The following is a 27,508-nucleotide window of genomic DNA, read 5'->3' as shown; positions in this document are numbered from 1 at the left end:
TCCCCCCGAGCGCAGATCCCATGACCCCCAGGGACCTGGAGACCTCCCCCCCGAGCGCAGATCCCACGACCCCCAGGGACCTGGAGACCTCCCCCGGAGCACAGATCCCACGACCCCCGGCGCCCGCTCCTCGGGGAGGGGCTGTGCTGAGCCCACATATCAGACACCACGCAGTGTGTTATCCTTTAATGAAGAGCTGGTCGGGGTGGGCCGCTCTCCCCCAGGGCCCCTGTGCAGCAGACGCCCCTCACCATGGCCACCTCTGAGGCAGAGCGGCCCCCAGCCAGGGCGCCCTCCTGAGGGGTCAGTTCGCAGGGGCCTCGGAGAGGCGTTCATCTCTCGGACCTAGGATCGTGGCAGCAGCAAAGGCCGGAGGCAACTAAACTGAGGTCAGGGCTGATAGAGGGGAGGGCTGGACAGCCAGTGCGGCCCCCTTTTCCTCTCTGAATCCCCACAGGACCAAGGCCAGCGCTCAGGAACAGTCCAGTTTCGCCTCGGGCTGGGGGCTCTTCCAGCCACTCTGGAAGTCTTTCGTACCTGACGCCCCGCAGACTGACGTCACCCAGACGACAGCCCACAGGGCCACTGGGCTCGGGGAGCAGGCTGGGCACCAGGCCATCAGCCGCACGGGCCCAGGCCTGCGAGGTGAGTCCCGCAGGGCCCAGGCAGGAGCCACCAGAAGACCGGGAGTCACCTTCCACTAACTCTGCTTGTCAGACACTACAGGCATCTAAGGAGGTGGTCGCTCCCTCGAGGTTCCAGGCTTCCCAGGTGGGGCTGAGGCAACAGCAGGGCTCACTGGGTCCCTAGAGGTCTGTGACCTTGTTCTCCACGGCTGCTGCGATCTGCTGCAGCCGATAGCCTAGCTGCATCTTTTGGGCCGTGCCGTCCTCCTCCAGAGCAGTGATGATCTGAAACGCAGAGGCCACCGTCAGGGGAGACCTCCAGCCTCCTCAGATACTGGGGCACAATTCACTGTACCCTCACTACTTCTGGTGTGACCTCAGGGCTCGGCCAGGCGGAGGGAAGAGCACCCACAAAGTCGCTACTGTGTCTAAGGAGCAGCGGTGTGGGGACTGAAGGACCTAGCACCCACGGTAACAAATACTCACTTGCTCCGGGAAAACCGTTCTCGGTGGAGGCCAGCCCCAACCACCAAGCCGGCCTTCTCCCCACGAACCCTCTAGAAGCCCTGCTACAATTACCCTGCTTCCCTGCCCACCAGGCCACAAGCATTTACTGAATTCCTATGTGCCAGGTGCTGGGCAAGGAGCAGGGACCCAACAATGACAGATGTGATACTGGCCTCGTGGGACTAATGTGTGGGAAACAGATACTGACCAGACGTGAAAAATGACCTAACCGCAAATGGGCCACCACAGAGGGGCGGTGGAAACCAGGAGAGGCTCCCCCGCTGTATCCCCTGCTCCCCCACACTGTGCATCAGTCCCTTGTGAAAGGACTTTCACTCCAGGCCTGGGCCAGGAGGAGGATCCTTATCTCAGAACAGCAATGGCCACATCCTGGTGTCATGCAAACATCTGGGCAAACGATTTTGGCAGACATTCAGGAGGCTGACTGGTGGGTGCTCTGGTCTTGGGGGCCTGCCTAGGAATCCCCCAGAAAGACGGCTCCATGGTGACTTCACTCACCCACGCCCTGTGCCTGGGCCCTCCTCTCTGGCCCATGCAGCTCAGAGGTGACTGGGTACTGCACACTGTCACCCGTGGCCTGTGCAGGCCTGTGCAGAGATCTGAGGCGGGGCAAGGTCAGGGCAGAGATGGCAGCTGTGTGGCCCTCCTAGCACATCCTACCTACCATCTCCAGGCCCTGGTAGATCCTCACCACCACCACGACCGCTGCCACCATGCCTGCGAGCCCTGCTGAGGGTCCTGGGTGCTGGGTGGGGACAGGTCAGAGCACAGCCCATACCAGGAAGCACGTCTGAAAAGCCCAGCTCGCAGCGCCTCCCCTATCCTGTGCTGGGGGAGACCCGAAGGCCCCCCCTTGAGAATCACAGGGCCGGACACCTTTCTACATCCTACCCTCAGCCCCCCAGTCAGGCCCCAGGGTTCTGCCAACCTGGTCATAGTATTTGTTGATATACTTGTAGAGTTCATGTAGGGCCACTCGTGCTCCTAGGTCTCCAGAGTAGTTCTAGGGAAGACAGAGGTGACAGATGAGGGCGCCACCAGCCACCAGAGGAGGCTCAGAACCCAGGGAAGAGGTGGGACGAGCGGGGGCCAGGGAGGGGAGGAAGGGACGAGCCCTGCAGCGGGAAGCAGAGCCCCGCTACCGACCCAGGACCCCAGAGCAGGTGTGCTCAACTGGGGACAGGACGGGCCATAGGGCCTCCTCGGTGGAGACACCCCAGGTCTGCAGTTTCAGCAGGGTGTGGGGTCCAGCTGGGACCCTGTGTCATCCCAGGGGACTGCAGAGCCAGGCTGGAGAGATGCTGCTCTGATCCCACTCAAGTCTTCCCTGAGGTCACACCCAGGTCCTCAGCAGGGACACGTGGGGGCAGCAGAGCTGAGGTCACTTAACTTGTGCAGCTCTTATAGGGATAAAATGAGCAGATAATCAAAGCACCCCCGACAGAGAAACACTCCAGAATCGTAGCTATTATCACGGTGGTCATGACCATCATCATTTCAGAAACAGTTTATAGCCCCGGGGTTGACGTTTGGGGCTGCTTCAGGAGCAGGGGGGCACGTCACACCACCCTGGGAAGCAGAGCAATGGAAGGCCCGAGCAGGCTGACCCGGGCAGTCCTGGGCTGAATCCCAGTAACGTCGCCGCCTTGGGGCTGTCGCCCACAGACCCCAACGAGGGCTGCATGCATACAGGCACCTGGCTGAGTCAGGTGAACAGGCGGCTGCCAGGACAAGACCCCTGCTGCTTTCTGATGAAATGCTGGGAGCCCTGTTTTATTAAAGTGGCAATCGAATCATTCTGCTGAGGTCCCAAGAGTTTCCCTGCAAAGGAGCAATGTGAAGGGGCTGGACGCTCGTGGCAGGACGCCTGTGCTTTAGCCTAAGAAGCAGAGGGAAGGCCGTACCCGGGACAGCTCGGCCAGGACGGAGTTCATCTCTTGATCACTGGCCGGGACGGTCTGTCTGATGTCTGCATAGTACCTGCCAGAGATCACGGGATAGCAACTGCTGTGATCCTCACCCCGCCGGGGCCACCCCTGGGCCTCAGCTGTAAATACACACCAGTCCGTCCACCCTGGTCCCCTCCAGACCCTTCCTCTGCCCTCGTACCTTTCCACCATCCGCTTGTAACGGGGGATGTCCCGAGCATACAGAAGTTTGTTGATGGGGGAGTCCTGGGTGCCAGCAGGCAGGCAGGCAGCAAATGGAGAAAGGAGGAGAACCCTGTGAGCGGGACCAACTGTCCCAACTTTCCCAGCACTGCTTTAGTTCTAAAAATCCCAACTTCCACCCTAGCCGGTGACACAGTGGAGAGAGCGCCATTCTGGAGCACAGATCCTGAGGGAGCTGGCTTGACCCCAAGGTCACCAATTTGAGCCCCGGGTCAGGGCTCAATCCCAAGGGCACTGGCTTGACCCCAAGCCCAAGACACGTATGAGAAGCAATTAATGGGTGCACGGTGGAAAAATGAGTTGATGATTCTGATTCTCTCTCTCTCTCAAACCCCCCCCCAGAAAAAAAAAAAATCAAAGGCCCAGGAACGCCCCTCAGATCCAGGCAACCGAGATGACTCATCACTCTTGCCCATTTCCTTCTGCAAGGACTTCCGCTCCTTCCTTCCGTCAACCCAAGTCCCCACCTGCTGCTGGCAGGGAACTGGCATGCATGGCAGGAAGGGGGCAGTGCTGGGTGTAGCCTTTGCTGCTTTCCACGTGCTGTCCATTCCCCATGTGGTCATTTTAAAAATCAGAAAATGGACCCAGTCAATTGGCCAGGTCAACTCACTCCTGAATGGAAGATCTGGGATTCAAAGCAAGTATCTCAAATCAGAGCCCACAGTTCTCACAGACTCAGACACATCCTCTACCACCAACCTGGGGCCACTCCCAGCTCTGCCCCAGCGGCTGTGGGCTCTGGGCAGCAAGCTTCCTTTCTCTGGACCTGCAGTCTCATTCTGATGCTGCTGGGAGGCCGAGGCAAGATGGCACTGCCCCTCAGCAGGGACACAGCCCGGGCCGAGGCAGTATGCATGCCTTCTCGGTGGAGGCCACCGGGCATTCCCGGTTGGACTATTCCTGAGCTACCCAGGGAGCATTTGCACTATGCTGGGAAGGAGAGGCGGTGTGCAGATCAGAGGGAACACCCAGCCATGTCATAGCATGCCCCGTGGAGGTGGCCCTGGGTCCTGCTGCGGTCCTGTGGCGCTCAGCTCATTGGGCAGAGCAAAGATGGTTCACAGGACAGCACTTCAGAGTGGAACTTCCCACTGTTTCTCCACAGAGGTGTGGAGATGGATCTCCCAAGAGGTCACAGGGTAATTACCAGGGTCTGTACTAAACAGAGCAAAGTACACGGACCTGAGGGCCCTGCCTGCTGGGTGACCCCTATGTCACAGGACTCTCTAGGTTCTGACTACAGTGACAACAGAGCCCCACCCTCTGTGCTGCCAGACAGCCCTGACCACTTCTCTCTGACTCCCCTCCCCCGGCACACCTCCCAAGCCCTGGCCCCGCCCCCGACTCTCCCCTGGTCCGTGCTGGCAGGTAAACTCTCCGCCCACTCAGAAATCAAATGCACCAGACAGCCTGCAGAGCGGCCCCACAATCCTAGAACCCACGTCTCCACTTGGAAGCTGCCTGGAGGCCCCACTGCCTCAGACTCACCTCCTCCAAGTCTGAGCTCACTACGACCAGAAGCCCAGGGATCCCAAGTGACCGCTCTGTCCTCCTCATCCCCGACACCAACCTACAGCTTCTGCCTGCCCCACACCCCTGGTCTGCCTCGAACCTGGCCACTGCTCACCCCACGGCCAGCACAGCCTCCTCTGCAGACCTAGGCTCCAGTCACCCCAATGCGCAGTTGCCTAACTAACTCTCAGGCCTGACGCCTACCACTCCCAGCCCTTTCCCAGACCTTCAGTGCCTCCCAATGCCCCCTCAGCGTAAGCCCTCACCTAGTGGCCCCGGCCCCTGGTCACCCCCACAGGCTGCACCTGCTGCTATGTCTGAACCCTGTGAATCAGCACACAGCAGCCCTGGCCCTGCTCATCCTTGAAAACTGGGCAGCATCACCTCCCAGGGAGCCCAGAGACAACGCCTGGCCTCGGGCCTGGAGGCAGAGGCCTGCCACGGACCTCCTCCTCCACGTTCCCAGGAGGGCCTGGAATCTGGGCGCAGGAACACACAGCACAGCCCACCCCCGGCTGGGCCCCGCCCACGACCTGAACGTGCTCCCAGACCCGACCACTCACCCGGCCCAGCTTGTGGTCGGCCAGGGTGCAGGCATCCATGAAGGTCTGTGCGATGACCAGGAGCACTGCATCCATGTTATCAGACGTTTGCACGTCGAACACGAACTGTGGGTTTTTTATTATGTTGATCCAGAACCTCAGTGGCAAGCTGCGGGCGGGGCAGGCAGGACTGGTGAGCACGCTGCGCCGGCAGGAGCAGAGAGCCTGCGCATGCGCACCTGGGCCCCAACCTCCCCCGCCCCCACCACCTGTTAGTCTTCCAGATATGGACAGTGTCCTGGTCGGAGATGCCGTGCTGCTGCGCCTGCTCATCCAGGAGGTCAAAGAAGTACTTCACAGCGAGTGGCACGGGGCGGCTGGTGCTGAGAATCACCTGGAACAGGTCGTCCACAAACTTCTGCAGGGTGCCCTGCAGGGGACAGTAAGCACCGCGGCATGGTCAGCAAGGGGTCCTCAGCCCCAGCCCAGCCTCACACTCGTGGCACTGGGCCCTGGTGTAAGCCCCACGCCAGCCCCAAATCCCACAGGTGGCTACTGTCCCCCCACCCCAGACCCCTCTGCCGCTGCCGGTCCCGCCCTGCCCCACCTTCATGGACAGCAGGCGGGTCAGGTAGATCTCCGGAATGGCCTTGGCTCGCTCCCGCTCCCCGCCCCGCAGGCTGCCCCTTCTCGGCCTGGGCGGCTCGGGCTCCTCGCTGGGCTTCACCAGGTGCCAGGGCCGGATGCCCCCCTCGTCCACATCCTCCAGCATTGGGGTCCCTGTGCCAAGACCCCACTGCTTGTCACCCCTCATCACGTGGCCGTCTCCCATGAGCCCGGGGGTCCTGCCGACTCCCACGAGTGGGGGCACTTGGGGAGGGCTCTTCTGGGTAGAAGGGAAGTAGACATCAGCACCGCCTAAGGTCCCGGGTTCCTTCCTCCATTCCTGGGCAAAGCAAGGGCAGACGCCGGGACAGGGAGGAGGTGGGTACTCACTCTCGCCAGGAACATAATCTTGGTTTTCCCGAAGAACATGCTTGGTGAGGCAGGGGACCAGGGCCACAGTTGCTCCGTCTGGGACCTGCCGACCACAGCTAGTGACCCCTCTACCAGCCACCCCCACCATGCCCCTCCTCCGGCCCCCACCCCTCCCACCTTGTAATGCTGCAGGGTGTTCAAGCGCCTCCACAGACCCTGGACCTCAGAAGTCACATCCTCATCAGAAAGAATGAGATGCCCAGCCACTCCAGACCGCCACTCTGCAAGGGCAAGGCGGGACTTGGTCCGGGGCTTCCAGGACACCCTTTCTACAGTGGAACCTACTTCTTCCTCTCTGGGGACACAGGCCCCTCCATCGGGCGCAGCCCCACCCAACCTCTCCAAAGGCCAGGAGTCGGAGCCTCTCACCAGGTGAGAGGTCGCCCCTATAGAGCCCAGCTCTGTCCTCACTTAAAACCCCACCCCCCCTCAAACCCGGAGAGCTGCCTGCAGAGCAGGTCCAGGAACTGCCCAGCCCAGTTCTGGCTCCATGTCCCCTCCACCCTCACCGACATCCAAGGTGCGGGGGTCTGGCCGCTGAGCAAGAGGCATTCCTTTATAGAGCTGGTCCAGCATCTTCTCCTTGGCCTGGGAGATGGTGTCACAGTCCAGGACCTTCGCCGGCACACCCTGGGCCTCTCCCGCCCCAGGCCCCACAGCCAACAGCACATTCAAGGTCTGCACAGGACACACGGGAGCAGTCAGGGTTCACGTCCCATGTGCAATGACCAAGACACAGGCCAAGGGCAGGGACAACCCATGAGCAATCCAGCAGCGGCCCCCTCCCCGTGGCCCCAGCCCTTGGCACAGTGTACCAGTAAATATCTATGGAGTGAAGGGCAGAAAAAATGAGCGAGCACAAGTCGCTCTTAATTCAGGTCCCCAATCTCCTGGCTCAGCTGGTCAGGCTGAGGCACCTGAGGGAAGTCCCTACCAGCCTAACAGAGGAGCATGAATGGGATTTTCCCAAAGGAATTCTAGGTGGGTCACTAAGGGTGACCCAGAGGGACCTAACGGGTAGGTCTGCCAGGGTGGCTCCCAGCCTGGTGGGCATATCACATCCCTGGCAGGACAATGAGACTGTGGCCAGGCAAACAGGCTCTGGCACAGCAAGGACTTGGACTGGTCCCGGCAGGCTGGCTGCTCCCCGGTGCCTGGCTGTGCACGCCCTGGCCCACCCCAAGCCTGGGGTCTCTCTGAGGCTCTATCCACAAGGTCTGGCCCTCAAGCTTCCATTCTGCTGAGCCAGTCTAAAGCTCCTTCTCTCACAGCGAGCTAGAGGTCTGGCTGGCTCTAGCCCCAGTCAGACAGCCACATGCACTCACATGTGCTCACGCCACCAAGACTGACACTCCAGCACACACACACACACACACACACACATACACACACACGCGCGCATGCAGACCCCCTCACCAGGGGACGGTACTCCACATCCTCTCTGAGAAGGCGGTTGTCGTTCAGGGTGTATTTGGCTTTGCCAGTCACACTGTCCACTGGCCCCTTGTCCACTTGATGCTTGATTCCACGGAAGAGCATGTACAGAGGTTCCCCTACCGCATCCTGGGGGAGTGGCAGGCAGTCAGAGCCCCGGGAGCAGGTGACAGGCTCGGGCAGAAGTGTAGGGAACATGACCCTCGCCGGGGAAGGGGACAGGCTGCAGGCTGCAGAGGGCTCAAGGTGTCTGAGGACATGCCGGGCAGGCGTGCACCGGTTAACCGCCTGGGAGCCCGGGAGCTGAGGGGCTTGGAGGCCGCCCCTTTCCGCAGGGGAGCGCCATCCACCTCCGCCTCCCTCACCCTGACGAAGGTGTACAGGCAGATGGACATCCAGTTGGTGAGCAGCTTCTCCACCACGGTCTCTGTCCTGGTGTGACAGGGAAGGGGGGACAAGGGAGGCAGGGTTAGCAGGTGGGGCTCCCTACTCTGCAGAGCTCTGGGCCCTGCAGGTCCTGACTCAGCTCCCGGCCGCAGGTGGCCACAGCGACCAGGCCCCCACTGTCCCCAACAAGCACACAGACCTGCGCAGCATCAGCTTGGGGTTCTTGGCCACATACTGGGCCACCAGGTCACTGAGCAGGGTGCGCAGGATGTCCGTGAAGTACTCCAGCTTGCCATGCAATGCCACGGTGAGCAGAGAGGCCACGTAGGCGCGGTCCCGCGCGGAGAAGGTGCGCTGGCTCTCCAGGGTGTGGATGAACTAGCATCGGGGAGAGAGGACGGGGTGAGGGGGCCGATTCAGAAACCTGGGGTGGAGAAGGGGCGGCACAGGCAGGCCAGGCGGGTCTGGGTGTGTGTGGCAGGGAGGGGGGTGCCAGGGCAGGGCTGGCACCTTGGTGAGGAAAAGCTTGCTGTTGAGCAGGTTGGAGAGCTGCCCCAGCCCTTGTTCCACAGTGGGTCGCCTGCTCTCAGGCACGCCCAGGTCCCGGTGCAAGGGGGACTCCTGGTGCCCAGGAAAGAAGATCCTCTCGGCATACACCTTATAGTCCAGGAAGGGAATGCCGCTGCCCAGGAGGTCACTGGTGAGATCTGTCATCTCGGTCATAAGGTCTGTTGGGCAGAAGAGGCTGGGTTCGGGCACCCGGGCCACGTGACAGGAACAGGTGCGGGAGCCGGGGCCCCTTCCCTGCAGCCTCACCAGTGAACTCCTTCTTGCAGCGGTCCCGCACACTGCTCTCCAGGTTCTCCAGCTGGATCTGGACCTTCTTGTAGTCCCTCAGGGCCTGCTTGCTCTTCCTCCTGCTCAGCACCAAGGGCAGGATGGGAAAGGCTGAAGCTCTGGGGCCACGCAGCCCTGGCCTGCCTTAGCCAGCGGGCTTGCCCGGCCAGGCCCAGCCAAGCCAGGGCCTACACCAGAATCAGTGAGTCTGTCCCACACCAGGCAAGTCACACCCACCCATGTCCTGTTTCGTGCAGCACAGTTGAGCCTAGAGATCAGCGAAGTATAACCAGGCCAAACCCACCCCTGACCTGTGTTTGTGAATAAAGATTTATTGGAACAGGGCCATGCTCGTGTGTTTGCGTACTGTTTACAGCTGCTTTGGGGCTCTCGTGGCAGAGTTGAGCAGTTGCAACCGAGACCGCCTGGTCCATAAAGTCTGAGATATTTACTCCCCGGCCCTTTGTAGGAAGTTTGTTGACCCCTGGTCTAGTTGGCCCCTTCCCAACCCAGCCACCTCTGGCAGCACCCACCTGTATATGAGAACAATGATGATGACTCCCAGCGCCAGAAGAGAGGTGCCCACCCCCAAGCCCACCTGGGCTGCCAGGGGGAAAGCCACAGGGCTCTCGCCATCATACTGCACATGGCCCAGCGAGAAGCGCAGGTTCCCCATCTGCACCTGCACGGGAAGTCTCCTGTGAGCAAGGCTTCTGTGCAGGCCTGACGCCTGGCCCTGCCCTGGGGCCGCCCACTGACCGTGAACTCGGGCAGAGCGTCAGGCGCCTCCAGCGAAGCATGGTGCCGGGGCAGGGGCTGCTCCGCAGGGGGCTCGCAGTATAGGTGGTACCGGGTCAGTGTCTTCACCACGCAGGGGCCGTCCCCTATCATGGCCACAACCTCCTCCTTGGACATCGCCAGGTCCAGATTCTCCCCCTGGAACACGGATCGCTGCTCGGTCATTCAGAACTCTTTCCCGAGGGGATGAGCGGGTGGTCACTCAGATCCTGTCTTCCCAAATGCGGGAGGGATGATCCCGAGACCCCCTCCCAAGAGCAGGGCTGATGGTGCCTCACACCTCTTCCCCTGCACATGGGGTGACAGTCCCTTGGATGTCTTCCAAGCTGCCACACCCTGTCCTGACGCTTCTCTATCTCTCTTCCTCAGGAGCTCAAAGTTTAGAGACTAGAGAGTTGTCCCAAATTCTGCCCAATTGCCTAACTAAGCCGGAGCCCCTACTCTGACCACTGGCCCCACCGGTGCATGTGCCAAACACGTTACATACTGTCACAGACACCTGCCACGCGGTATGTCAGGACCCAGGCCACAGGGGCCAGGCCCTGCCAGGTGCGACAGGCTAGGCGCCCCACCAGCCCCCTCAGCCCAGCCACATGAAGGGTGAGCCACCAGGTGCATCTGCTGTCCCTTGTGAGGCAGTCACGCACCCCCCAGACCCCCTCCGCCACACACAGCAGTGCCGTCCGGCCACGTGGAGGGTCTCGGGTACCGCCGTGTCCCAGTCGGAACAGTACCTCCACGGACAGCACGCTTCCAGGCTTGTGCCGGAAGGGTGTGGTGGGGTCTTCAGGGTTGAGGGGCTGCAGCGTGGGGTCAGGCTCATAGGAGAAGGGGGTGTGGCTCAGTGTGGCGAAGTCAAAGACGAGGTTGTCGAGGACAAATTCCACCTGGACCCGGGGGTCCTCCGGCAGGCCCGGGAGGGCAGGTGTGCGGCACAGGATGAGCTGGGAGGAGTTCACGTGGCAGGGCTCCTCAAACTGGGGCGGAGGAGGGACAGTGGCGGGGTCAGTGAAGGGCCTGCAGGAAGGGGGCCCACAAAGGTGTCCCCGCGGCTCCCGGCTGCCCACAGCGTCGGGGAGGGGCGGGGTGGGGGGTGAGGCGGGCAGCAGCTAGGCCCGCGCAGGCAGGGGGTGCCCGTGGGCGGTGTCCTACGTGCTGAGCAGCACAGGAGGTTCCCGGGGAGCACGCCGTCTCGGGGCTCACGTGGCGCCTCCGCCCCAGCTCCTGGCCCGGCCTCAGCGCCCTCGGCGGCGCCGTCGCCCGGATCCTCGGTGTTTGCACCACATCCAAATTCTGGCCGTGGACACGCACCTCACGTCCTCCGCTGCAACACAGCCCGCGAGCCAGTCGTGGCTTTGAGACCCAGGCGTTAAAGCACAGCCTGGGCCCAGCTCGGTTAGCTCAACCCCTGCTCACAGCCACCCGAGCCTCCTCCCCACCAGCGGCGTGGGAGTCACAGCACCCCACATGAAGCCCTACAGCCCCCCGTGGACTGGACCCGCAAAGACCCCCCAGCCACATGCCATGCAGCCGTGCCCTTGGCCTTGCACCTGAGGAAGCTCTTGGTGGGGCCCGCAGAGGTGATGTTGGGGTCTGAGGTGTACTCGAACTGGCTGTGTTGAAGCTTCCTCTCAGTGGCCCCAAACCACACGGCCACTGGGAGTGTGGCAGGCCCAGGGTGTGGGCTGGTCTCACACCACAGCTGCTCCGCCTGCTGCCCCTGTAGCCTAGGGAAGGGAGGCAGGACTGGAGGGCAGGCCGGGCTGCCCGGAGGGGACGCAGGGAGGAGGAAGGGATGATCCCAGGACATGGGACCCCTCGGGCCTCAGGTCACTTCCCTGCAGTGCGGACTGCCATCACCCTGCAGGCTGCACTCCCACGACAGCCCCGGCTTCGGGGAGTCAGGCCACTGTCTGATGAAGCAGACTCTCTCCCTTCCCGTCCCCCCAACATCCCACCCCTCCATCTTCTCCCTGGAGCGCACGGAGTTTTGCAAAATGAGCAAGGAGCCCTCACAGGTGACAAGGCTGGTCTCCAACCAGCACTCGGATGTCCTCCAGCCGCCCAGTTAGGAGCTTGGAGCCGCGCAGGGTGAGGCGGGTGCCCCCAGCTCTGGGGCCTCGTGAGGGGAAGACGGAATGCACCTTCGGGTCCTATGGGGAGGACAAGGGTAGACAGGCGTCGGGCCAGAGACGGAGTGCTGGGGGAGCCTGAGGCAGGCGAAAGGGCCCTGGGGTGGGGAGCCCCGAGATGTAAAACCACAGGGTCTGGGAGGAGCCACCAGCAGGGGAGGCCTGGTGGCAGCTGGGAGAAGAGGGGCTCGGGTCAGGCACCTGGTAGGCAAAGCTGTGCTCCGAGACGCCACGTCCTCTTCCTGGCACCTCCACTGTCACAGCACCTGCCACCTCCTCCCCGCTGGCCTCCGTGATACACACAAGGCTGTAGGCACAGAGCAGGCTGGGGTTCTAGGTTGCACCAAGGGCCCCTCCAGCTGACCTGGCTGCCACTCTCTGCTCCACTTAGGTGGTCTCCCCACTCCCCACCCTCCCGGAGACTGATACAATTCCTCTCCCTGCAGAGGGAAGGCCTTACGGCACACCGGGAGGCCCTGACAGCTGAGAATCAACACTCACAGTTTCCATTATTCAAGGTGAACCCGAGCCCCCTAACAAGGAAGAATTTCTCTGTGTGGCACAAATTTACAAAGGAGCCCTGGAAGGCTGGTTGTGGCGGTGAGCTGCTGAGCTAACCTGTGGGCCTAACGTGTGCACAGCACCCCTTGCAAAGGTGCTGGGAAATTGATTTCCTCATGAAAAAAAAAAGTCCCTGAGAACCTCCTGTCAGGTCTAGGGATAGACCTGAATGGGAAGTGAGCAATCTAAGAAAATGCTGGGTCTTAGCCAGAAAACAGAAGCCGGGGGCAAATGAATTTCCACAACGTAAAGCCTGTAGTGGCTTAACTCTGTGACATTGTCACAGTCACAGAGAAAAGGGAACAAGTGATGTGTAAACTACCCAGCCAGAGTCCTTAGCCAGAATATATTTTAACTACTTTATAAATCGCTTCAGTCTCATGGTTCTAGAATCATTAACAGTCTAGACAATCGCCTCAAGGTCTCAGTCATAACACATTTAGGGGAAAACCACATGCTTTAAGTCTTGTTTAAAACACAGGTTTACCCGGCCCCAAAATGAGCCACAAACCCAGATCTCCATGGCTGAGGCTAAGGGTCTGCTCTGTGGCGGTTTGGGGCAGGGTGTCCAGGTAACCCTGACGTATGGCTGGGTTTGAGACTGGCTAATTGTGGAGATCTCCTTGGGGGATGGCCCATGTATCCCAACTACCAGCTAGGTTCCTATGAACTAGAACTTCCGGAAGCCATGAGCCTGGGAGGGCAGCGGGGGTCCTGGGGCCTGGCCTGAGGATCCTGGGACTCAGCAGGGGTGCCCCAATTCTACCCTCTGGAGGAGCTTCCTCAGGACAGTGCTTGGGAAAGAAGGGGCAGCTGGCTGGAAGGCCAGCCCCTGAGCAGCTGTCTGGGATCTGAAGGCCCTGCTGCCACAACTACATCCACGGTCACTCTGGAACCCAGGTGAGAACACCTTGGTGGAACCGGGAAGCAGAGCCACTGTCAGACAGCTCCAGGCAGTGGCCGGGCCCTGAGCCCAGGAACGAACGCCTAGCAGCCCCGGCCAGGGGGCTGCGGGTCTGTGCATGATGACAACCTGAGCACCGAGGCATCGTGACCAGAACCAAGGAAGGAGGGACAGGGGAGAGCAGAGAAGCTGCGGGTGAGCGGCCCTGAGCAGGAGAGCCAACCACGGAGCCCACGGGGCCCACCCTGCTCCTGGTGGTCCAGCCAGCTCACCTGCTAGAGATCTCATACTCCTGAGCGTCCACCACACAGGGCAGTCCAGCCACCCTGACCGTGTCCTGCACGTCCTGCACATGCTGGCCCAGGTTGGAGCCCCTGATGGTGACACGGGTGCCTCCGTCTACAGGCCCAGTCAGTGGGTCCACCTGTTCCGGAACAAGGAACGCTCACCTCCACCCACCTGCCGACCCCGGGGCAGTGTGGAGAGACACGCCCAACCTCCCGTGTTGGGGCCCCCAGACCCACAGCAGCGCCCCCCCTCCGTCCAGGGAGAGCAGTAAGGCAGGGACACGCCAGCGTTTCAACACACCGAGTGGATGAAGGGCGCAGGGCACTGGGTGGCCACAGCCTCAGCCTCACCACAGGCTTCCCTGGCCACACAACGTGGATGTTCCCCCTTGCACCACACACAGCCATACTGGGGCATGGCGGTTTGGCAGCGGCTGCAGTCCCCATGTCCCACGGAACAGTCATAGAGGACCACTGGAGCGGCAGAGACGAACGTGAGAGGCAGGCCTGGCCGCGCCCTGTTGCCGCCAGCCAGCCCCAGCAGCCCCAGGGGGCTCACCATGCAGCCCGTCTGCACTGTCCACGCGCAGACGGCCAGCCCGGCGCAGAAACAGCCCCACGCGGAGCTCGGGCTGCAGAACCTCGTAGCTGAGCTGGAGAAAGGGGGGTGGGTTGAGTCTGGGGCTTTGACAGGCAGCAGGCCTGGCGGGGGGTCAGGGAAAGGACTGAAACGACTCGTTGTGGGAATACAAAGTCGGAGGTCAGAGCTGGGGTGCAGGGAACCCTGGGTAACAGGGTCAGAGCTACAAAACTCCTCAGGGACAAAGGGCCAGAGGCAGAACTGGAGTGTAGGGATCGGGTGGGGCCACCGGTGAGAGGTTAGAGCTGGGCCTCGGGGACTCCGTGGGACACAGAATCAGAGATCAGAGATGGGGGACCAGACTCCCTCATGGTCAGAGGGTTAGAGATGGGGGTACCAGACTCCCTCATGGTCACAGGGTTAGAGATGGGGGTACCAGACTCCCTCATGGTCACAGGGTTAGAGATGGGGGTACCAGACTCCCTCATGGTCACAGGGTTAGAGATGGGGGTACCAGACTCCCTCATGGTCACAGGGTTAGAGATGGGGGTACCAGACTCCCTCATGGTCAGAGGGTTAGAGATGGGGGTACCAGACTCCCTCATGGTCAGAGGGTTAGAGATGGGGGTACCAGACTCCCTCATGGTCACAGGGTTAGAGATGGGGGTACCAGACTCCCTCATGGTCACAGGGTCAGAGCTTGGGCAGAGATGGGGGTGGCGTAGCCAGCCTGCGGCTATAGCAGCCCTGCCCACCAGGCCCTCAAGCTCTGTACCTGGTGCTGCTGGCACACGACATGGCATCGGGTATCAGGAGGAGGCTCACACTCCACCTGGGCCGCGACCACCACCTCCCGGCCCTCCAGCTCCAACACACACTCGTTGTCTCCGGGGCTGTCCTGAGGGCAGAGGACGTGTGGTGGGGCAGCTTTAGCAGTGGGGTCTATTGAGCCCCGCAGAGACCCAGCGCAGCCGCTGGGTCGGGTCTGGGACCTGGCACGGCCCTGTCCCTGTCCTCCAGGGCTGGTCTATAACTTGCCAACAGCCAAGGAGGTCGGGACAGCTGCAGGCAGGGCACACTCACCTGGAAGAGGCGCAGGTTCCGGCCCAGCAGCTGCACTTCGCGCTCCACGTGAACCGGCATCAGCGTGGAGCCTTGAACACTCTCCACACAAGGGCAGGAGCCTGCCCCCCAGCTCACCTCTTCCTGCAGGCACCAAGAGCAGGGCATGCCGTGGAGCCCGCCGCCCGCTCGGTTCTCCCCCACACAGAAGCCCACCCCCCACCCTTGCTCCCTGCCCACCGATCCCCACCGGTGCAGACCCACAAGGCCGGCCGTGGGCGACCGGCCCGGTCCCCTCCCAAGGCCTCCTCCCCGGGCCGGGCCTCACCAGCTCCCAGAGCCCGGGGCTGTCGTACTGGTAGTCGAGGCTGGACAGGAGGATGTGGGGGGCAGGGGCACCCTCGCGCTCAGCCGAGTCTCCATCACCTGAGAGGAGGGTGGAAGTGGAGAAGGCGGGCGGGTCACCCCCCGGCCACTTGTCCGCCTCGGGCAGCTCGCCGCCTTCTCTCAGGAGCCAGTCCGGAGCGGGCGTCGCAGAGCCGGTGGCCCCTGGGAAAGCAGTGGCGGGAGCGGTGCTGGGGAGCCGGGCTGGGGGTGCTGTGGTGGGGAAGGCCTCGGGGCTGGGGGCCGCCGGGCCCGGGGACAGCGCCGCTGCATCTGTGGATGGCGGTGTGGAAGCCAGGAAGTCCCTCGGTGTGGCCGAGGGCCCGAAGTCGGGGACAGTGGGGACAGCAGGGATAGTGGAGACAGCAGTGGCTGGTCCGTCCGGAAGCTGCGGAGGGAGGGGGCCCTCCGAGGCAGGGGTCGGGCCGGGCAGGGAAGGCCCAGCCTCGGGGAGAGCCTCCAAGGCTGTGGCCGAGGACGGAGCAGCAGGCCCCCCAGGAAGGGGGTCCGGAGCCGGGGTGACCGTGGTCTGGGGTGCTGCGGGGGGGGCTGTATCTTGCGTAGGAGGGGCTGGGGAGAGAAGAGGGCGCTGAGGGGGAGGCAGAGAAAGACAGGAGGGGCCACTCAGCAGGCGGGCGCGGGCGCAGGCAGCAGGCAGGCAAAGGAAGTGTTAGGAGGAAAGGAGACCAAGGAAAAGAAAAACAAAAACAGCCCATTAATTCTCCACTGGAGAAAGGGGAAGGCAGGCTCAGGGCGTCTGTGCTGAGGTGGGGCCCGGGGCCCGGACCTCCCTGCCGCTCAGCTCTAAACGTCTGAGGACGGGGACAGCCTTCTCCAGCGAGTCGTCACAACAGCAGCCCAGGGCAGGCTCACAACCGAGCCTCCGGGGGGGGGGGGGGGCAGGCAGGCACACAGACCCCGGGCCCGCAGAACAACTCTCACCAGGGCACCCCAAACCCCATCCTGGAGGCACGCTTACCTGCTGGCTGACCACAACGGGCCCAGCATCACACGAGGTCTTGTGCGTGCACAGGTGCTTCCAGACACACCAGTTACACCCCCAGCGGCTGCTCACACAGGCCTGGCACCTGCACAGAGCACAGCCGTGGGGCAAGGGGGCACCACAGGCATCCCCGGGCCTGGGAGGAAAGGTGGGGGACTCACTGTGCAGACGGGTGGAGGTCAGTGACGGCCACACAGTCATAGAAGGAGAGGGAAGCTCTGGCAATCACCACGGCACCAAACCTGAGCTCCATGCTCACGGAAACATGGTCTGCAGAGGGGGAGAGAGCGCCAGCCCTGAGGAGCGGGGAGGGGCATCCAGACCCCGAGCCCATGTCCCGAGACCAGTGTGAGGTGAGCACCCCGAATGGGGAAGGGTCGTGGGACACAGTCCACAGGACACAGAATGGGGACTTTAGAGGCTGGAGGACGACTGGGGGGCTCTTGGCTTGAATTCCCACCTCAACCCAACCACGCCCCCTGGAAGTGGGTAGGGCTCCCAGGCCCCAGGGCTGGCCCCTTCTCTCACCCACCGGCTCCTCTCGGCAGCGCTGGGGCCTCGCTAGGGTCTGGGGAAGGGCACATGACACCAGAACTGGTCAGCAGGGCAGGACTCTGGTATTCCCCAAAGTGGCAGGAATACGACTCCCCCGGCCACAAGGGTGGCAGGTCGGGAACCGAAAGGAAAACCTGCCAAGAGAAGCCAGGACACGCTGTCAGAGCCACTGGGCAGCAGATCAGGCCTTGCGCTTAAAGGGTACCCGGTATAGGTAGGCCCCAGTGGTCACCAGCCCCCAAGCCTTCACAAACACCCTCTGGCCTGGTTAGTACCAGATGGAGAAAGCAAAGACCCAAGAGAAGTGACCTGGGCAAGGCCATGTGGTATGTGGAACATCTGACGGCAAAACCCAAGGTGTCAGCCCATCATCAGAGCCCTCCCACCAGGACCCCGCCCGCTCGGTCATTCACCTCCCTCCTCTCCTCTCTGCTGATGTTGGCAGGACTCATGGCTGCCACCTGCAGACAGCCCAGCTCAGACTGGAAGCTCCACAGCCATCGCTCTGGGCCCCGGCCCCGCGAGCACTCAGAACGGCGACTGCACCTGGGCAAGAATGGCCAGTGTCACAGGGTCACGGGGAGTTCATGGGACAGGACACCTACCACCCCGGGGACCTGGGCAACATCCTCAACTGGGCCATGACACCTGGCTGGATGTGCCATGGCAAGGCAATGATACCCAGGGTGGCCTGACCAGGTGGTGGCACAGTGGATAGAGTGTCGGACTGGGATGCAGAGGACCCAGGTTCGAGACCTGACGTCACCAGCTTGAAGGCTCATCTGGTTTGAGCAAAAAGCTCACCAGCTTGAGCCCAAGGTCCCTGGCTAGAGCAAGGGGTCACTCGGTCTGCTGTAGCGCCCCCCCCCCCCCCCGTCAAGGCACATATGAGAAATCAACCAATGAACAACTAAGGACCCACAACGAAGAATTGATGTTTCTCATTTCTCCCTTCCCATCTGTCTGTCCCTATCTGTCCCTCTCTCTGACTCTCTCTGTCTCTGACACACACACACACACACACAATGATACTCAGGGTGGAGGGTGAAGTAGGGAACTGGGGCATCCAGAGGTCGGGGTGGAGTCATGGGCCAGCAATTCTGGACAGGGCGATGACACAGGAGCACTGGGGACGTGAGGCTGGGGTTAGAGCTGGGGTTGGGGAAAAGGTCAGGGTCAGCAGAGCACTGACCTGCCAAGAAGCACACACCACCCACAGTATGGGTCCCTGTGAGCAAGACAAGATGCACAGTCCAGGTGTTGAGCACAGGAGGCCACAGGAACCTTGAGAAGCTGTGACAGCAAAGAAGACTTGAGGCCAGCAATCCAAACACTCATGGCTCACCCAGGCATGGGTCTCTGGCCTCCCAGCAGGCAGACCCCAGATCTCGCTGGGCACTCACGGTGCTCTGGGTCATGACATACAGGTGCTCGAAGGACCCATCAAAGATAAGGTCTCTGTTCACCGCAGACCCTTGCTGGATGCTCTGTGTAGAGTATGGATGGTCATCACCTCCTGGGCCCAAGTATACCTGAGATCAGAAACCACAAGGTCTGGGACCCAAGTCCACGGCCACAGACCCAAGTTTCAGTTTCTCCTCTCCCTACAATGAAGCAATTTGTAGGTAGATTTCCTCCGGGGCAGTACAGGTCAGACCAGCCAGCTGGGGCAGGAAGGGGTGTCAGAAGGGGTGGGGATCACAGTTAAACACTCCCTAGCCCTAGAAAGAAGAGAACAAGTCCTCTTTCCCAGCCTCAGGCCAGGGGCACTCACAGTTCCATATCCCAGCCCCAGGGGGTCTCAGGGGTAGCTCTGCCCAGGCTGGGTTCCCAGCATCCTGTTCTCTCCAAACCCTGGGGCAGAGCCCAGTACTTCCTGTGGACTCACCCTGTGCAGCTGTCCTTGACTGTCACCCAGGAAAGCAATAGTGTGTCCATCCTCCGTGGTGACTGCCACAGCTGTTAGCTGAACCCCTGGCCACTCTAGAACTGGTGTGGCTTCCAGGGGGACACGGCTGGCCATGGGGCTGGGTGTGTGGTCTGAGCCACAGGGATAAGCATCCAGGGTGTCCTACAGACAGCAGGAAGCAGCAGTAAGGTCCTCCCTGGATAACTTCCTGCCCCATCCTCCCAGACAACCCTACTGCCTTTCCCAGGCTCTCTGCCTGTTCTCCCTGGACAATTCCATCTTCTCTGCTGGGCCTCCTGGGACAACCCCGTACCTGTCTCCAGGCTCTCTGCCAGCCCTCCCTGACAACATCTCCCACAATCACATCCGCGCCCTGCCTTGGTGGCTCATCGCCAGCTGCCTCCAACAGTCTCCGGCAAGTCCTTCCTCTTCTTTTGATCCCCACTTGTCCGGACCCCACCTTTGCCCATCCCTAGCCTGGGGGGGCTCCTTCCTTCAGCGGATGCACAAGCACACCTTCCTCCTGGACCACTTCTCCCAAGCCTCTCGCAGCTTGCGCCCTCGTCTCCAAATCCACTCTGCGCCCTAACACCTCACTTGACTCGCTTAGCTCCTGTGTGCGGTGTCTTCCCTTTTTAAATCCATTCTGAGGCTAGAGCCAAACAGTCTTCACCTTATCTGCCTTCTTGCTCAAAAACCTAAAACAACAGGTCCCACTCCCCCACCCGGCCCCCCATTCTGGGCTGCTGTCCCTTAGCTCAGAATTCCAAACATCCTCTCAGTTCGCCTACACAAACGCCACCCCTTCAGCACCCAGCCCCAGCCCACTGCTGACAGCTCTATTCTCCTAACGTCACGCTTCCCGCAGGCACCGCCCCACCACCCAGACACAAAGGAAGTGACATCCGTAACATCCAGTGACCTGATCAGCCCCGCACCACCACCGGTTTCCCTCAGACTCCCTGGCAGCTGCCTGGCAGTAAACGCCTGGCCAGCGGCCTGAGACGGGTAAGTGCTGTGGGACTCACCACAGGCAGCTGTGCGCAGTCGGAGTTAACATCATACTCGATGTAGGCCGCCTCGGCCCCATCCTCGGTGCGGCCCTCCCGCGTGTAGCAGGCGTCGCGCGTGCGATTGGCAAGGCGGTCTACCTCATCCAGCGGGAAGGCGCAGAGGGCAGAGGCCCCAGACGCCCCGGCAGCGGCCAGTGGGGGCCGGCCCACAGTGGGGGGAGCAGCTGAGGAGAAGGCAGCAAAGAGCACCTCCCCCTGGGCCACCTCGCTGGATGTGGCCACGGCGGCGGCCTGGATCAACCCGTAGCGGTCACCCTGGCAGGCCAGGGGCAACTCCACGTAGGAGTAATAGTGCTGGTCCCGGAGACACACGCGGGACACGTAGGCACGAAAGGCTCGAGACTGAGCCTGCAGGTCCCGCCGCAGGAACAGGAAGTAGGCGTTGGCCCCGCGCGCAAAGGCACTGACGAAGTGGTGGCTGTACTCAGATAGGCGACCCACGGCCAGCTTGGCCGTCTCCTCATAGGAGAAGGCAGCCTGGGGGTCTGATGGCCGCAAGGCCCGGGTTGTGATGGGAGGGATGCCGCCCCCCACCCCCCTGCTGGTATATCCCCGCCCCACGAACAGAAGGGGCTCCCCAGCCAAGCCCTGGGCCACCAGTCCGACAGTGCTGACTTCGGGGTCATTGGCAGCCACATACTGGGTGTCCCCTGGCCGCTCTGGCCGCAGCAGCAGCCGCTCGAGCTGCCCCAGGCCCCGCTGCTCACAGACGCCCTGGTGCACGCTCCCACACACCACCAGAGCCCCGGGGCTCACCAGGAGCAGCTGGTTCGGGTTATTAGTAGGCTGGGCCTGCGGGCACTCGTCATGTACCACAGGTGGCAGGCAGTCCCTGCTATCTAACACAGGGCCAGTGGCCACCATGGCCTCCAGCTGCAGCCCCGGGCTCAGCTGGAACAGGAAGTTGGTGGCCCCCAGGTAGATGGTGCCCGAAGTGGGATCCCGTGCCAGGTGCTGCAGGTGTGTGCCGTTGGGGATGAAGGCAGCTGGTGGAGGGGGCTGGAGGGTGAGGACCCACCCGGCCCAGAGCACCTGGAGAAGAGCTGGGCCGAGGGAAGGCATGGTCACCTGGTAGGGAGAGAGGTGGGACAGGGCACATGGGGCCACCGGTGAGGGATTAGGGTTTCAGATTGCCACGATGCCTCTCCTAACCTGGGGGTGAGCAGGGGCACCATGGGCCAGGACGAGCCCAGGACCACATACCAGGAAGGGGTCAGCTCTTTCCTGGAAGCTTCGACACTGCCCATTCTCTGCAGGCCCCGTTCCCCCAGGAGACCCCGCCCCCGCCATCCTCCCCCTGCGCTGCCCGGTGTGACCCACCACAGGGTCTAAGGCACAGAGAGGGGGGAAGCCTCCCACCCCCAGGGACCAGGGCCTGGAAGGTGCAGGAGAGAGTAAGTGATGGGAAGGAGGGGCCCAAAGCCCAGAGGAGGGAACAGGCCCTCTTCACAGATGTCAGTTTCCTGGACAGAAGGAGGAGGGAGGGTGAGGTCCACGGGCCACTCGCATGTTAGGGCACGGCCAGAAGGGGAGGAAGGGCCTTTCACGCCAGAATCCAGACGGGTAATAAGCACAGAATCAAAGGGCCAGAGAGAAGAGGGAGGTTAAGGCCGCCAGGAATGAGGCCTGACAAACAGAACCCCACCTAGAGAGCCCCCAGTAGAGGTGGGAGTCACACTTCTCCCAGATGCCTAGGTGTGAGGTCAGGCTCACCTGGCAGGGCTGGCTGGGTCAGGAGACAATAGCATGACCTGTGTAGGAGTCACCTAGTCGGGGAGAAAGCAGAGCATGAAGCTGGGGGCTGGGCTGCAGGCATGTAGAGGCAGCACAGAGGTACCCCCTTCCCCCTGCCCAGCCTGCTGCTGCTGGAACTGGGCCCAGCCTGGCCCTCGGCCACCAAACACATTCCACAGGGGACGCCGCCTCAGAGTCCACACAGGGAGGGGGAGGGCAGAGGAGCTGGGCACACTCAGGGCCTGGGAAAGGGCAGCTGGGAATTAGCCTCACGGCTGGCAGGGTCCTCAGCAGGGCCCTGTCCGCCTGCAGCCCCCTCTTCTCCCTTCTTGGCACACCCATTCTCACCCTCTGTCCAAACTTCGCCCTATCAGGACACCAGGTTCCCCCTCCACACAGACCAGGGGCTGTTCTAGCCCAAACTGCCGCTCGCACGTAAACAGACACAAGCTTGCACCCACCAAGCAGTGTACATACCACCCAGACGTCTGCACACACGCACACACAAGTATGTGGGTGTTTGCACACATAAACATGCACACAGATCCAGTCTGTACATACAGAAACCCAGGCAGACACGGCACACAGACCCACCACTCACACTCAGATGTCTGTACAAAGACACAACCACACAGAGACAACCTCCTTACACAGAGAAACACACATCACACAAACATGCACTTTACACAGGAACGTGTCATACCCGTACACCAGACATACACACCAGCACCCACATTCAGACACACACCCACAGACACTCATACACACTACCCCGCTTCAAGCCCTAAGCCCTAGGGGCTGCGGAAGCCAGGCCATCTCTTGCTATTTTCTCTCCAGCAGAGTCAGGGCCCAGGATGGAAAAGGGGGATGCCCTAGAATAAGTCATCATGCCCAGCTGTGCCCCCCCTCAGAAACTCCCCAAACCTGGGGTGCCTGCTTTCCTCACAAGCCCCAGCTGTGGCCTGCTGGGACCAGGAAACCATGGCAACCCCAAGCCCAGTGGTCTCCAGCCAAGAGCACCAAGGTCGGTGAGGTGCTGGGACAGGCTGCACAGCACAGGCCACGCCATGCTCCCCCTACTTGCCTGTGCCTGGGCCACGTCGCCCAGCCCCTCCCGCCACCCAGCTGCCAGCAGGCCTGTGGGAGAGCTTCCCTCAGCCCAGGTCAGCTCCTCCCAGCCAAGGGCTCCAGGCGGAGTCCCCAAGGCTGCCCCAGAGTGAGCCAGGCCCAGCCAAAGGCTCGGAGGAGGGTCCAGCAGCCCGGTGGGAGCCGTGGCCACAGCCCGGCTGGGCACTGCTCCTGAAATAGCTTGGGGGTTTCCATTTTTAGTGTGCAGAAAACAGGACAGCTCTATGGGAGCAGGAACAAGGCTGCCTCTGTTTGCCACCCGGGGGGGCGGGGTAAGGGGGCAGCAGGGAGAGTCGTGAACCGGCCAGCAGCCCAGGACTGTGGCACAGCCAGGCTTCCCAGGAGCCCCCTGTCTCGTTTCCAAGGAATAAGGGAAGAAAGTTTCTTCCTCTAGGAAGACAGCATCTGCCTGAGGAGGGGAGGGGCCCCCTCCTACACCCGGGCTACTGCTCTCTCCCCTCCTGCCACCTCCTGGTTAGGGATGTGCCTGGACAGAGGGTCCATAGTTAGACCAACATCCACTCCTCTATTCACTCACAAATATTTGTTCAGAGCCTTCTGTGTGCTAAGGTTCAGCCCTCAAGGGGCAGCAACCAAGACACTACCCAAATGTAAAATCCAAACTGTGTGGCCCAGAGGAAGATGGGTGGGATCAGAACAGCTCCTGGCGGGGCCACAGAGAAGGCTGGCACTGACCTGCTGGGAAAGGCGGCAGGTTGCCTCCACCACTGAAACAGAGCCCAGTACTCCTCGCCCTTCCCCACTTACCACAGGGGCGACGGGGGGGGGGGACAAGGACAATTTCTCCTCACTGGGCACTCCTTAACCTCTGCCACAGACCGCAGAGAAGCCCCCAGCCCTCCATCAATCCTACCTCACAGGCTCTTCAGGCAGAACCAGAGCATACCCCCCCACCCCCCCGAGTCTTGTGCCGGGTAAATGGTAGGTCCTGGGGCCTGTGATAACAGCCCCCACCCTCGCCCATCACATGCCAGCGCTCCCCCACGCGGCCTGAACTGCAGGCTGTTCCCACTGCCTGGAATGCCTACTCCCCCTCTAGCCCATTAACTCAACTCCCAACCATCACTCCCCAGGGGAGCCTTCCTGGTCCTCCCAGGCAGCTGAGCTGACTCTGCGTGGTGGCTGTGCCATCTCTGCCTTGGGCCGAACAAAAAACAAGGCTGGCCTGACCTGTAGTGGCGCAGTGGATAAAGTGTCAACCTGGAAACGCTGAGGTCGCCGGTTCAAAACCCTGGGCTTGCCTGGTCAAGGCACATATGGGAGTTGATGCTTTCTGCTCCTCCCCCCTTCTCTGTCTCCCTCCCTCTCTCTCTCTCCCCTCTCTATAATGAATAAATAAAATCTTTAAAAAAAACCCCAAAAATAAGGCTGCTCTGACCATTACACATGATACAGTGCACACCTGACATCAGTGGTACAAACAAGGGCCACTTTTCTCCCTGTCCCACCCTCCCACTCTGGACTTAAAGCTCCTTGAAGGCAGGGAATGTGGCTTTTGACTCAGAGGCCCCAGCAACTGGGACAGAACAGGTTACTACAGGTGCTCCTGGTAAGAACCCACATTCTATAGCCAAGGAAACCCAGCTAGCAGGGAAGACAGGGGGCTCTCGAAGCTACTTGGCCTCTCAATGGACAAGAGGTGAGCCCCACTGTTATTAATGAGCAGGCCAGAGCGGACTGAGAAAGAGGGTTTGGAGCCAGGCTTCATGTGCCCAACGTATACAGCCAGGGTCTCCTGCCCATTCCACAGACCTCAGGCCCATCCAGGCTCACAGCCAAAGCCTCACTCCGCCTGTGTCCAGGCCAGTCTTGTGGGCTCTTCTGGCCCACCTTCCTCTGGACCTCTGCAGCGGAGCCCAAGGCTGCCTAGTTTCAGTCTGCAAAAACAGGCACCTCCTGGGCCCTTCTGGGGCTGTCCTCACCGACCCAAGGGGCTCACAAACTCTGCCCTTCCACACCTGGAGAAGGGTCATACCCAGCCCTCATTTCCGGACTCCTGCAAATTTCTGGGAAACTGGCCTTTCCCTTCCCCGCTCCCGCGGGGCTCCCAGGGTCCGCTCAGAAGAGTTACTCATTGACAGAGCCGTAGTGCACACTGCTCGCACTGTTGTCTGTGTGTTGACTTGGGGTAGGAGGACCTACCATTTACCCGGCACAAGCGAGGGCTCAAAAACCGTCGTGTACTGACAGGGGGGCCCCCTTCTGCGGGTGGGTGGCAGGAGGGTCCCAGTCCGCATTTGTCGGCTGCACGGAGCGCAGCCTGAAGGGCTGCTACTACAGGAGGGGAAGCCTCCACTCCTCCCACCATACCCCACTGGCTCTTCCCCGGCCTGGGCCCCGGGCAAGGACCCCACCAGTGGTCCTGGGAGGGCGGGGAAGGGGCCGGCCGGTTCCGGCTGAGGCGGCGGCGGCGAGGAGGGGGCGCGGAGGAGCAGCTCCACCTCCTCTGTCTCCCAATCGCGTTTCAGGCGGAGCCGCCAGAGTTTCCCTTCACGCGGAGAAGTGTGGTCCCAACTCTCAGCACTGAAGCTGCCCACCACTCACCCGACCGCCCCAGCCCCGCGGGACTGAGGCCTCAGGCCCTTCCCCTCGAGGGCGTGCCGCGGCGCGGGGTCCCCACCACTTCGGCCCCGGCCCCGCACTTACCACCCGGCCGGGCCCCGCGGGACGAGCGCGCAGAACCGGGTGCCGGCCGCTCCAGGCTCGAGATCTGCGCGCGGCGACCTCGCTGCACCCCCCTCGCCCCCTGGAGGTGGGTCTGGCGGAGCCAACGCCGTTACCCGGAGACCGAGGGGCGGAAAACTGCGCCCGCTGCCCGCCCCTCCCGCCGCGGCGCTGCCACCGCCGGGAACAAAGGAGACAAAGCCGCGTTGGCCGGGCCGGCTCCGCTCCTTCCCCCCGCGCCCGCCGGGCCGCCCTGCCCCCGCCCGCCGGCCAGGCCGGGCCGGAAGCAGCCGGGAGAGCTGGGCGCGCACCCCGAGCTGCCCAGGACCCCGCGTTCTAGCCCCCGCGGGCTCCGCTCTTCCCCGGGGCGAGGGGCTCGACCCCGCCCTTGTGAGGGGCAGGCAGCACCCCGGAGATTACCACAGCAGCACGGATTGCAGCCGGGGAGACGAAAGGGAGTGGAGCGCCGCGCACCGGCGGCCCCACCCCGCCCCGCCCCGGCCTCACCTGCGCGCCGGGATGGAACTGGAATGGGGAACCCTCCAGGGATGGTAGGGCCGGGGCGGGGGTCGCGTCCCGCGCGTCCAGGTGTGGTGGTACAACGAGCACCCGGGGTTCTTCCTGCCCGCCAGCGCCGGGCGGGACCCGCACCCCTCACCTGCTGTGCCTGTCGGCTAACCACCACCTCCGCCCCGCAGCGTCTGGAGCGTTCTCTTTCCCTTCCTAAACCCGGCTCCTGTGGTTAGCCTCCTACAACTTTGTTTACCTGAACTCATAGGCGCGTAGTTTCTCCCACCGCGCTGGGTCCTGCCCATCGCCCCTACTCCGAGGACTCCCGAACAGGCAACCCCTCCTTCCGGCCCCCACCTCTGGCTTTGCGGGAAGAGCACAGGCATTGGGGCTGAGGCTGAGTTTGCGCCATCAGTAAGCCAAGTAACCTGACCCCCGGCACCCCCCACCGCGCGCGCGCGCGCACGTCTGTTTGCTCACTGGCAAGTGGAGGTGACACCACACCTAGCTCGGCTGTTAAAGGAGGGCACGTCGGCTGCAAAAGTACACAAGCAAGGGCGCATTTTCTGTCTTTTCTTCCAAGCCTGTACCTGGATCCACCCCAAGCTGGGAAGCCTTGGACAAGTCTGAACTCCCTCACTGGCAAATACCTGTGCATTGGGAGGGAGGAACCGCTGGCCAGAAGGGTTCTCTGCAGAGGCCCATTGTGCCCCCTGCTGGACCCTTCTCACCCTGGCCTGCCCATTGCAAACTCAGGAGCCAGGACTTGGCCCATTCTATAATATTAAGAGTTTTGGAGGACTTTGGCTTGAGACCATCGGGATGGCCTCTTGGGAGGCAAAATTTATCACACAAACACACACAGACACACACCATCCTGGAAGCCCACACCCCCCCCAGCCTCCACTTCCCCGGGGAGCCTCAACCAGAAGGTTCAGGTCATCCACACTGTCTACTTTCCAAAGAAGCAACGCTGCCTGCACCCTCTTACCAGCTACCATCCCCATCAAGAGTCTGCCTTCACTCACACCTGCCCAACTCCCAACTGCCTTCCAAATTCTCCCCAACTCCGCAGGTCACTTCCTTTTCTCCACCCCCTTCAGCACCTGATCTGTCCCAGCATGG

General features: G+C 61.9%; 1 protein-coding gene across 7 annotated transcripts; it reads right to left on the bottom strand.

Annotated features, from left to right (window-relative positions):
* Positions 1-171: 171 nt before the first annotated feature.
* On the bottom strand, positions 172-26,833 carry PLXNB1 (plexin B1). 7 transcript variants are annotated; one of them, XM_066245842.1, is made up of 38 exons: positions 26,640-26,833; positions 22,040-22,092; positions 20,282-21,394; positions 19,233-19,415; positions 18,748-18,876; positions 18,537-18,637; positions 17,758-17,890; positions 17,318-17,478; positions 16,951-17,085; positions 16,766-16,874; positions 15,731-16,375; positions 15,424-15,546; positions 15,116-15,238; positions 14,320-14,413; positions 14,062-14,234; positions 13,746-13,897; positions 12,210-12,315; positions 11,893-12,029; positions 11,427-11,603; positions 11,029-11,200; positions 10,611-10,853; positions 9,838-10,014; positions 9,612-9,760; positions 9,058-9,158; positions 8,752-8,969; positions 8,441-8,619; positions 8,220-8,286; positions 7,837-7,983; positions 6,930-7,098; positions 6,538-6,641; positions 6,379-6,463; positions 5,990-6,162; positions 5,652-5,812; positions 5,404-5,551; positions 3,264-3,328; positions 3,059-3,134; positions 2,083-2,157; positions 172-911 (listed from the first exon to the last, which is right to left on the bottom strand). In XM_066245842.1, exons 3-38 carry the CDS (start codon positions 21,386-21,388, stop codon positions 807-809), a joined length of 6,402 nt encoding a protein of 2,133 aa, XP_066101939.1. In that variant the 5' UTR covers positions 21,389-21,394; positions 22,040-22,092; positions 26,640-26,833; the 3' UTR covers positions 172-806. The 7 variants fall into 7 exon arrangements, with proteins under 7 accessions (XP_066101939.1, XP_066101941.1, XP_066101945.1 ...); XM_066245844.1 differs by lacking the exon at positions 26,640-26,833 and adding an exon at positions 26,532-26,605; XM_066245848.1 differs by lacking the exon at positions 26,640-26,833 and adding an exon at positions 26,381-26,401.
* Positions 26,834-27,508: the final 675 nt, after the last annotated feature.

The sequence above is a fragment of the Saccopteryx bilineata genome, chromosome 10 (genome assembly GCF_036850765.1).
Source record: "Saccopteryx bilineata isolate mSacBil1 chromosome 10, mSacBil1_pri_phased_curated, whole genome shotgun sequence".
NCBI classification, from domain to species: Eukaryota; Metazoa; Chordata; class Mammalia; order Chiroptera; family Emballonuridae; genus Saccopteryx; species Saccopteryx bilineata.
This window is presented reverse-complemented; position numbering and strand designations above follow the sequence as displayed.